Here is a 10,761-nt window from a genome sequence, read left to right as displayed (position 1 = left end):
AAATAGAAAGAGAATTAGTCAAAGAAAATGGTTAACATTTAAAGATACTCTTATAAATAATAATTACAAAATTATTTTTGAACATATAGAAGGAAAAGATAATAGTTTATTGGACCAATTAAGTAGATATCCAACCTCTGATTAAAGTTTACAGGATGGCAACAATCGGAGAATGAGAACTCAACAAGTATCCCACAAGTACAAATCCCCAATTCAGAGCAAAAGTAAGCAAACAATTAGAAGAAATACAACAAATACTTCTAGACAATTTATGGAATGAACAAAATGTATTCCAAAAGGTGAGAAGTCTAAATGCATTAGCATATTATTTTAGCAAATTACCCTCTAGAAGTTTTACATTTTATTCGAGGTCAACAACCAGGCATTTATTCTTCATAGACAAAGGTAGGGGTGAGCAAACAGTGCATATTCGGTAATTCGGTTATATGAATTTGGTAAATTCAATTATTAAACTTACAGAATTCTAAACCGCTTTCAAATTCGAATTGGAGATACCCGAATTCATTCAATTTCAAATTTGAATTCGGAAACGGTAATGAATTCGGGTTAACCGAATTCATTTAAAAAAAAATTGTTGAATCCTTTAATTGCAGTTTTCGGCCTAATTAAAATAATAAGTATTATAGTTATACTAAATATAGTTATATATTATACCTATACTTATTAATTATTATCTAATTCTAGTCATGTATAAAATAATAAGTATTATAGTTATAGTTATAAAATAATAAGTTATAAAATATGTATAAAATAATAAGTATTATAGTTATGTTATGTATTATTGTATATTTGTATTATTATAGTCATATAACAATTAACAAATATTAAAATAATATATTGTACATTATTATATATTATTATTATCATAAGTACATGATAATACCATATACTAAATATTATTAATAGCATTTACCTATATAATATAATAATATATTAGTAGTATATACTAATACTAAACCAATTCTTTATAAACGAATTCAAAATTGGTTATTACCAAATTCATAATCTCATTACTTATTTCATACCATATTAGAATTCGGTGAATTCGGTAAATACCGCTTTTGTACCAAATTACCAAATACCCTATTTCAAATTACCAAATTGAATTTGAATTCGGGTATGAATTCGGTACGTACCGAATTTGCTCACCTCTAGACAAAGTTCTTATTACAAATTAAAGAAGTGAAAAATCCTTCATATAAAGGCTTTTATGATCTTTTAGAAGCATTAGAATTTGCCTGTAAATCAATAGGAATAAATTTTCATATAGAAGACTCTATTAGAACATTATCATAGCAACATAAATCATCAAGTAGATAAAACAATTATTAAATGTTTTTTCTCTAGGGCTGCCAAGAACTTCGGACGTGCATGAGCGGCAACCCTGGGCATACGATGGTGGCTGGCGGCTCCTCCACGGCGGCGCCGCAGCCCTTGGCGGATGGGGGTCCTTGCTCCCCAAGTACGGCAAAATCTTTCGCACAGCTATTCTCGCAGCCTATCGAATCTCCAATCCAGGTGAAGCCAACAACAAAATACAAGGGTGAGGCGGCTGTTGTATTCTCCAAAGCAGAGGCGGACAAGCTAGCAACTCCTTTCCGCTGGGCTCTGGTGGGGAAATTCTCGTACGGGCGGCCTAGTTTGGAAGGGGATTCGTAAGTTCTTCTCCTCCTTAAATCTGAGGGATCAAGTATCCATTGGGCTCCTGGATTATAGACATGTTCTTCTGAAGTGCTCTGCCGAACAAGATTTTAACCGTATCTAGACTCGTGGGATATGGCAACTGGGGAAATATCCTATGCGCATTTTTCGTTGGACTAGGGAATTCCATGTGAAGAAGGAGTCAGCCTTGGTACCAGTTTGGGCATCTCTGCCGGCCCTTCCTGTTCACTACTTTGACAAACATTCGTTATTCTCTATTTTGGCACCAGTTGGGAAACCACTCTTCCTGGATTCGGCAACGGCAGCGGGCATGAGACCGAGCGTAGCAAGGGTGTGTGTAGAGGTAGATTTGTTAAAACCAATCTGTTCGCGGGTGTGGGTGGCTGTTGAAGGAGAGGGAGGTTTTTGGCAAAATATAGTGTTGGAGAACACACCTAAGTACTGCAGCGCCTGCTGGAGATTGGGCCATTCGGTGGAGGAATGCAAGAAGGATACGCACAATGGTGTTGGGGCTGTGCTTAAGGGCAAATAGGCTCAAGTCGTAAAGCAGCGTGAAGCTGCTGAGGCTGTCGAGGAGGCCAAGGGAGGTGTATCAACGCCTGGGGAGATTGGGGATTCAACACGAGCAGAGTTGATGGTGGGGCAGCCTTCAATCCTGGCTGGTGACGGAGGCAAAAGTCAGGCGGACACGGCTGCGGAAGCGGCGACGACGGACCCTGTACAGCAGCCTGTTCGTTCGCTTGTTGCTGATGCGACATTGACACTGCTGCAGAGCATTGGGCAGGTCGATGGCGCACCAGATTGGGACCGACCCATAGGCCCTTTGGCGACAGAGGGAGTCTTGACGGAGCAGGTAGAGGCTGGGGTGGAGGGCATGCGATCCAACGCCGCTTGTGGGCAACTACGGGAGAGTGGGCAGGATGCTACAGCTGCTGGCCAGGAGGGACAGGTTGCATGTGACGGAAGGGAGGGGACGTTGGACGGGGAGCAAGGGGTGCGCGATACACAGCAGGCTGACGCGGGGCAGCTGATTCTGCTGCACAACAGCGAGCTGGGGAGTTTAGTTGTTGATTTGAGTGGGAGGGAGGAGGTGCCTCACGATAGCCAAGGGGACGTCGACATTGGGTTATCGCCTGTGGCAGGGAATCTCTCCCCACGGCTGGTTGTTCGACAAGAGAGGGTGGGGGAGTCAGCGGTGGTGGCTTTGAACATTGACCAATCTCAAGCAGTTGAGAGAGATGCCAAGCAAGCGAGAGGGAAGGGTGTGCGTGCTCGCATTCCCTCTGACAGACAGCTTCGGTCCGCGACATCTTCCCATAACTCCTTTCAGGTATTATCTCATGATTAATGGCATCTTTTGGAATATTAGAGGGGTGGCTAAAGCCCCTAATTTGAGACGATTGATTAGTTTAGTAAAGTCTCATCAGGCTAAGTTCGTTGCAATATGTGAGCCCAAACTAGATGTGTCTAGAATTGAGTCCATTCGATTACGTTTACATTTTGATTTTGTGCTTGTGAATTGCTCGGGAGATATTTGGGTGTTCTACAATAGTCTTTTCGTGTGTTCCATGGTTGGTAATTCGAGTCAACATTTATCTCTTTCTGTGCAATCTCCGTTGATGCCGGGGTCAATTATAATGTCTTTTGTTCATGCAAAGTGCTCCGTGGAGGAGCGGAGGGAACTTTGGAGCAACCTAGTAGCGGATAAGCCTAGCTCTCTGCCATGGTGCATTGGGGGGGATTTTAATGTCATAATGGCTCCTCATGAAAAACGGGGAGGCCGACCATTTGCTGTAGCTGAGGGAGTGGAGTTTATGTCCTTCTTGGAGGAGGCTGGGGTTTTTGATGTGGGCTTTTCAGGGCCTAGCTTCACGTGGTGTAATAATCGGAGAGGTAGAGCTAGAGTGTCAAAGAGATTGGACAGGCTGTTAGTCAATGCGAAATGTTTGGACTTCTCTGCAGCCATCTCTGTGGTTCACTTGGCGAGACATCCCTCGAACCATGCGCCGTTGAAGATTTCGTTTGCTTCTCTGAGTGACAATAAGCCAAGGCCTTTCCGATTCTTGAATGTCTGGACGACTAAACCGGACCTTTTGGAGGTGATTAGACATGCCTGGGGTCAAGAAGCAAGTGGTTCTCCACTGCGTGTATTGTGCTCTAAATTATTAGCGGCGAGGAGAGCTATTCAGGTCTGGAACAAGCAATGCTTTGGAAATGTGATCGATGCTGTTCGTGAGGCGGAGCAGACGGTACAAAGGGCTGAGGAGGCTGTGGATCACGATGATTCGGAAGCGGGTCAAGTGGAACTCAGGAAGGCTCAAGCGGAGCTACGCTATGCTTTGTCTATTGAAGAGCAGTATTGGAGTCAAAAGGCACGTGTCAAATGGCTTCGAAGTGGGGATCGTAATTCGAGGTATTTTCATGCGGTGGTCAGGCAGAGACGGGCCCAAGGGCTGATACATCGAATAAAGAAATCCAACGGTGATTGGGTGGATACGGATGCTGAGATAGCAAGTGAGGCAATCACGTACTTTTCTAATCTTTTTGCTGGACCGTTGGAGGCTGCCTCCGATATGTTGCACCTCATTCCACCCTTGATTACAACGGAGGACAATTGCATGTTTGAGGCAGCTCCTAATATAGAGGAGGTGCATCAAGTGGTAAGGGCAATGGATGGGGACAGTGCAGCGGGCCCTGATGGATTCACAGGTAAATTTTACACCTTTGCATGGGAGGTTATTGCTCAGGATGTTTATAATGCGGTACTCAGCTTTTTCTATGGGGCAGAACTTCCTCGCTTCGTCACCTCTACCTCGATCGTGCTGCTTCCTAAAGTCTCGAATCCTCAGGATCTCTCTCAATTTAGACCGATTAGTCTGTGTAACTTCTTTAACAAGTTGTTATCCAGAATCTTGGCTGATAGAGTGGCTGGTGTCTTGCCAAGGATTATCTCCCCCCAGCAGTCAGGGTTTGTTAAGGGCCGCAATATATCGGAGAATTATCTACTAGCTCAAGAGGTGGTGGTGGGTATTGGGAAAAAAGCTAGGGGTGGCAACGTCGTTCTGAAGCTAGACATGTCCAAAGCTTATGACAGGGTATCTTGGTTGCATATTATTGGGGTCTTGCGGAGGTTTGGCTTTGGGGAGCGTTTCATAGATATGGTATGGCGGCTATTGTCTAATGTTTAGTTTTCGGTTCTGATTAATGGGTCTTCGCACGGATTCTTTAAATCTATGAGAGGGTTACGTCAGGGTGACCCATTGTCGCCGACACTATTTATTATAGCGGCCGAGGTCTTGTCGAGAGGCTTAAATGCACTCATGGTGCAATCGGGTTTCTTGGGGTTTAAAGTTCCATATGGTTGCCCCTCCATAACTCATTTGGCGTTCGCGGATGATGTGCTTATTTTTGCGAATGGGTCCTCCTCCTCTCTGAAGGACATTATGCAGGTGTTGGAGATGTATCAACGGTGCTCAGGCCAGTTGATAAGTGCCCAAAAAAATGGCTACTTGGTTCATCCGTCACTATCCCTGGCTCGAAGAAGGGTGATTGAACGTGTCACGGGGTTTACTTGGCAGCCTTTCCCTATCCGCTATCTAGGGTTTCCACTTTACTTTGGGAGGTGTAAATCTTCATATTATGCAGCAGTGGGTCAGTCTATCCTTGGACGGGTCTTATCATGGAAATCAAAGTTTTTGTCTGCAGGGGGCAAGATGGTTTTAATCAAGCATGTGTTGTCGTCAATGCCAGTACATTTGCTATCCGCTGCTGTGATTCCTACCTCGATTTTTAAATCCATAGAGCAGGTTTGCTCGAATTTTTTGTGGGGGTCAACGGCCGAAGAGTCGAAGTTTCACTGGATACGGTGGACTCAACTGTGTTACCCGGTTGAGGAAGGTGGGGTAGGGTTTCGGAGGCTAAGGGACGTCTATACAGCTTTCTCGTGTAAACTCTGGTGGAGTTTCCGTACGGGAACGTTACTGTGGGCTGCTTTCATGCATGCTAAGTATTGCAGAATGGTCCATCCTGGTCAGGCAGAGATGAGGTTGACGGATTCGGCTATCTGGAGGCGTATGTTGAACGTGAGCCGACACGTGGAACTTTCCATGGTATGGTTAGTCAATGACGGGTCGTGTCACTTCTGGTATGATAACTGGCTAGGCAGCGGCGCCTTATGTCTTAGAGCACCAGTTGATCTATCTCTCTCGTTTTGTAATTTTATTACCAATGGGCACTGGGATGCAAGTCTTTTGTCTCGAACCTTGCCAGGGGACATTGTCCCCTCCATCTTACAATACCCGGTCCCTGACGGAGGGTGTGCAGATGAAGTCATTTGGGTGCCATCGACGTCTGGTACATTCACATTAGCATCTGCTTTTCGAGACGTCCGACAAGCCCGTAACACGTCGGTGATTTCCTCTAAGGTTTGGCATCCTCGCCTCCCTTTGAAAGTGTCATTCTTTATGTTGCGCTTATTGAGGGGGAGGCTGCCACTGCCGGATGCTTTGTGCAGACTTGGGTTCCATTTACCTTCTAAATGTTTTTGCTGTCATGGTGCGTCTGAGGAATCTATTGAGCATGTGTTTGCCATTGGTCACGTAGCGTCAGAGGTCTGGTCTTATTTTGGTGGTTTGTGCAGTTTGAATTTGTGACGACCCCACTTCTCCCAATGGCGAACCCAAGGGTATCGGCGGGCCGTCTGCCTAGCTCGCGCCAGGACTCAAAACTTAAAACAATAAAAGCCAGAAAATCCAAAAGTGTACTATACATACTAAATACAATCCCAAAAGAGTTATAATTATATTCCCCAAAAGTGCCTGCTCATACTATTACATCCTTATAATTACAACCCAAAACCAAAATGTAGACCCTAAGGAGGGTCCTTGTACAAACCACCACAACAAAAACAAACATCCTAATTGTCCAACTATTACAAGGAAATCTAACTATACTAGTGTATGTGCCAAAAGTCCCTGCGTCGGCCCTTGCTAAGGAAAACAAAAGGAAAGGGGTAAGCTATATGCTTAGTAAGTAAACAGGGGCAAAAGCGTAAATTTCACGTAACCACAGTTACACAGTAAGAGTAAAGCAAAAGCAGAAAAATAACATTCGATAATAAGGATACGGGTGGCTCCAAAGCCAATTCATGTGCCATGCGTGACCTCCTGTCGACACTCCGTCGACCACAATTAAGGTCCGTAGAACTCCACTTGTACACCCACCGAACACCTTATCACCCTCACTGGCCAGTCACCTCACAAACTTGCCCGGGCGAACGAAATCACAAACTTGCTCGGGTCACAAACTTGGTCCACATACTCGGTGAACCGGATTTACAAACTTGGTGACCTCAAACCAGGTTGGACTGACTTCGACCAAGCCCTAACCGGCTCGAATAGTCCATCTAGGTCATGAGATCGGGCCCTAAACTCACAAACTTCACGAAATTATTCAAAAGTCACCCCGAGCCACAAGCTCAAGGGTTTTAGTTCCAAAATTGCTCATATACACAAGTCATGGACAAATATGTGCGCAAGTTAGGGGTTAGGTCGAGTGCGATAAAGTACACCCTCGCCTAGGTACCCTCTTCATACATATCGAAACACATAAGCAACTAACACCCAAGAGCGGCCTGAATACTTACTCAACGAACAAAAGAGCAAAATACGAAATTCGTGCCGCGAGGAGTAGCTAGTAGGCCCCACCGGCTCCACCAAGCTCACCAACGTCTGAAATAGAAGATTGTGTCACAATATATCACAAAAGGCTACTAACATACTTAAAACAAGCAAAACGACAAAATCGGCACATACGAGTACGGAAACGGCACACGGAAACGGGAATGGCGGCCTAGCCATTTTGCCGTCAAAACGGTTTTGAGCCTAATCGAAGCTATGAGTGTTGGATCAAGGTACATGAGGTACCGTTGCGAATCTAAGAGAAAATTCTATAACTTTCATGAAGACTCCTAACTCCGGATCTGAACAGAGATGGGTCGAAAGTGCAGAAAACCGTTCCAGGAATTCGCACTCCAAAGTAACGGACAGGGTATGTTTGCTGGACTATAACTCCCAGCTCACAAATCCAAATCAGGAAATTCCAAAGGCATTAGAAAGCTGAGACATAAGGCTAAAACTTTGATGTTTTGGCCAAGACCTGAATCCACTTAGAACAGAACGAAATTTGAGTGTCAAAGTACCCGTCAGAACTGTCCAGATTCAAAGGCAGTTCTGACGATTGATCTTGTTTGGGTCATAACGGAAGCTACGGAACTCGGATTTCGACGCACTTTATACCGTTTCGAAGACAAAACCAAGATCTACATTTCTTATGAAGGAGTCACCACCCATATCGTACGGTATCAAAACCGAAAAAGTCACGGGCAGAAGCTAAACTAAAAACGCACAGAACCTGATGTTCAAAACAGGCTTGAGTATTTCATCTATAACTCATGATACCCTAATCCGTTTGACCTGAAATTTTACAGGAATATTCAGAACTTAAGGGGCTACAATATTACAGAAGGTCACTCAGCCCAGTTTCGAGTGTAACAAGGTCAAAAATACCATAGACTACACCAGAATCGCAAAAACAGGTTTACAAACCATATTCTGGTTCAAACATCATAAGTTAGGCTACCTAAGTCCAAATCAAGTGATTCCAAAGCCATCCGAAAGCTAAGATACAAGGATACAATTCATCAGAAGAAATAAACAACCAAATCAGAAGCATTTCTGGTCAAATTAGCCAATTACAGAAGCAATACTCAAGTTCGGGTAGAAACAGGGCAGCAGGGTTATTTCGGTCTTTTCACAGGGTACGTTGCTCCGATTGAGCTGAAATTTTGTAGGCACCTATAAAATATCATTCTATACAACTTTCATGTTTTGATCTAAGGCCAATTCGGCCTCTAACATAGGGCTACAAAACCGGACAGAAAAGAGGGAAAAATTTTCCAGATTCTGAAATTTTCAATTTTCAATGCAACCTTCCTTGATTTCTTACTTCCAACACTACCAAAACCCCTTATATAACCTTAATTACAACATATATTAACCATACACCAAGTTGGGCAGCAAATCATCAAACCCTAGTTCATATAACCTAAAGGGGAAAACCCCCAAAACATGATAGCATCCATTATTCACCACCAAATTTGAGTTGCTAAGCTAATTTACACAAGATTCAAAAGATCAAAGACCATGATCAGATTTCATACCTCAAAGACAAGCTTGGATGAGTGATAATCAACCCCCTTGGAACATTTCTGGTTCCCCTAGCTTCCCAACTCACAATTAGCACTTTGATCGGTTTGGAAATTTGATTTTCTCACTTGGTTTGGCTAAGATTCAAGAAGAAAGAATTTTTCTTTTGCTCTCCCTTTCTCTCTCTCTTTTGGTCAGCCAGCAGCAGAAATAATGAAGGGAAAGTGCAGAAAATTGGTTTAAGAAGGTTAGTTGCTCACTTGGCCAAGAAACTCTAGGATGGCGACAAGTGTCGCCACCTCCACCTTTCATTTTTCTCTTTCTTTCCTTGCTATTTCTAGCCTCTAATTTTCGGTCAAACAAGCTGACAATTAAGAGGATATTTTGCTCAAATATCAATAAACTTGTATGGTAAGAAAGTGGTGGTCAATTGGTGCGTTCAATCGGTAATGCGCGGGACCCGCCGGTTCGCGCCGTTTTTCTTAAAAACACACGTACTAGGGTTTTTACTTCCTATTCACTAACCTTATCTCATTGCTCCTAATCACATATTATTTCTCACTTAAAAGTCACTTTTAATCACCAAATTGATCCTTGGTCAGTACCGAAAATTCATCCGGCGAAAAATCGCGAAAACCCTAATTTGCCCCAATCTTGAAAACGAAGAATGAAACCCTACTTTCTAGGCTCATTTGCACTTATTATGGAATAATTGGATAGTAGGGCTTTAATAAATAATAATTTCCAAATAAAAGGAAATTTTTAAGAAAACGTGAGGAATTTTTCAATTCCAGTGATTAAAATTAGGGTTTCAATTAAAATGTGAGAGATTTAAGAAAACCGGTTAGTCACAAGTAAACTAGGGTTTTTGACTAAAATATTAGGGTTTCTAGTCTTTTAAAACAAAATAAGGTTTTAATCAAACCCAAAGAAATACACTTTAGTATCTTCTTTACCAACAACCTCCTTATTATTATTATTATTATTTTTTCGGGGTGTTACAGAATTCCCCGAGCTCTTCACTGCGAGCTCGCATAGTCGACTGGTGGTTGCGGTCACACAATTCTGCGATTCGGCGTTTTATTTGTCTTATCCTTCCAAGTTTTATCTGTTGGCATATTTGGAAGGCTAGAAATAAAGCAGTGTTTGAAGGGGAACAGATGCGGTCTACTGTCATTTGTCAATCCATCTTCTCGGAAGTCAAGTCCATTGTGGATATCCATTTCAAGCAAAAGCTTGGGGTGCAAACTTTCTGTCAGTTGTTTGATTGGTCGCATTTGACTACCAGTGTATTTGACTTTAAACTTGTTCGCTGGGAGGTGACGGCGATGGGGGGTCTGGTGCTTAATACGGATGGTTGTTCCAAAGGTAATCCAGGAGTGGGTGGAGGTGGGGGGGTTCTCCGGGATTCAACTAGGATGCCTCTAGTTGCGTTTTTAGCTTTCTTCAGGGAAACTACTTGTCTTCGCGCGGAGACATTAGCCCTTCTCATTGGCCTTCAAACGTGTGTTCACCGGGGTTTTATTAATCTATGGGTGGAATCGGACTCATTGGTCTTAGTTGGGGTTCTCCAGCGGCGCATTCAGTGCCCGTGGCAGATCCGAAGGGAAGTCCGGCAGATTTGGCGGTTAGTCGAGGACCATGCCTGATTCTCACATTGCTTTAGGGAGGTTAATAAAGTTGCTGATTTATTATGCAATGTGGGCATATCTCATCCTGAGCAGCAGGTCAAGGTCTACGACGGCTTTCATATGCTCCCGAGGCTAGCTCGCGGGGCAATTAGACTGGATAGAATAGGAATGCCTTCTGTTCGGAAAATTAGACGTCTGTGAGAGGAACTTATTATTTGTTGCACTGAAATAAAAATTTAATT

At 43.4% G+C, this 10,761-nt stretch overlaps 1 protein-coding gene across 1 annotated transcript; it reads left to right on the top strand.

Moving 5' to 3' along the window:
* The first annotated feature begins 1,416 nt into the window (after nt 1–1,416).
* On the top strand, nt 1,417–10,537 carry LOC113718171 (uncharacterized). The gene is made up of 6 exons (XM_027243091.2): nt 1,417–1,676; nt 1,843–2,026; nt 2,216–3,013; nt 3,111–4,844; nt 4,935–6,293; nt 9,893–10,537. Exons 1-6 carry the CDS (start codon nt 1,417–1,419, stop codon nt 10,535–10,537), a joined length of 4,980 nt encoding a protein of 1,659 aa, XP_027098892.2.
* Nucleotides 10,538–10,761: the final 224 nt, after the last annotated feature.

The sequence above is a fragment of the Coffea arabica genome, chromosome 11e (genome assembly GCF_036785885.1).
Source record: "Coffea arabica cultivar ET-39 chromosome 11e, Coffea Arabica ET-39 HiFi, whole genome shotgun sequence".
NCBI lineage: Eukaryota > Viridiplantae > Streptophyta > Magnoliopsida > Gentianales > Rubiaceae > Coffea > Coffea arabica.
This window is presented reverse-complemented; position numbering and strand designations above follow the sequence as displayed.

Excerpts from the sequence above, each read along its gene's own strand:
- LOC113718171 (XM_027243091.2), top strand. The coding sequence starts at position 1,417 with ATGGTGGCTGGCGGCTCCTCCACGGCGGCGCCGCAGCCCTTGGCGGAT. Across the intron at positions 3,014-3,110 it reads CTTCCCATAACTCCTTTCAG|GCTAAGTTCGTTGCAATATG; the intron begins GTATTATCTCAT and ends AAGTCTCATCAG. Across the intron at positions 4,845-4,934 it reads GGGAGCGTTTCATAGATATG|GGTGACCCATTGTCGCCGAC; the intron begins GTATGGCGGCTA and ends GGGTTACGTCAG.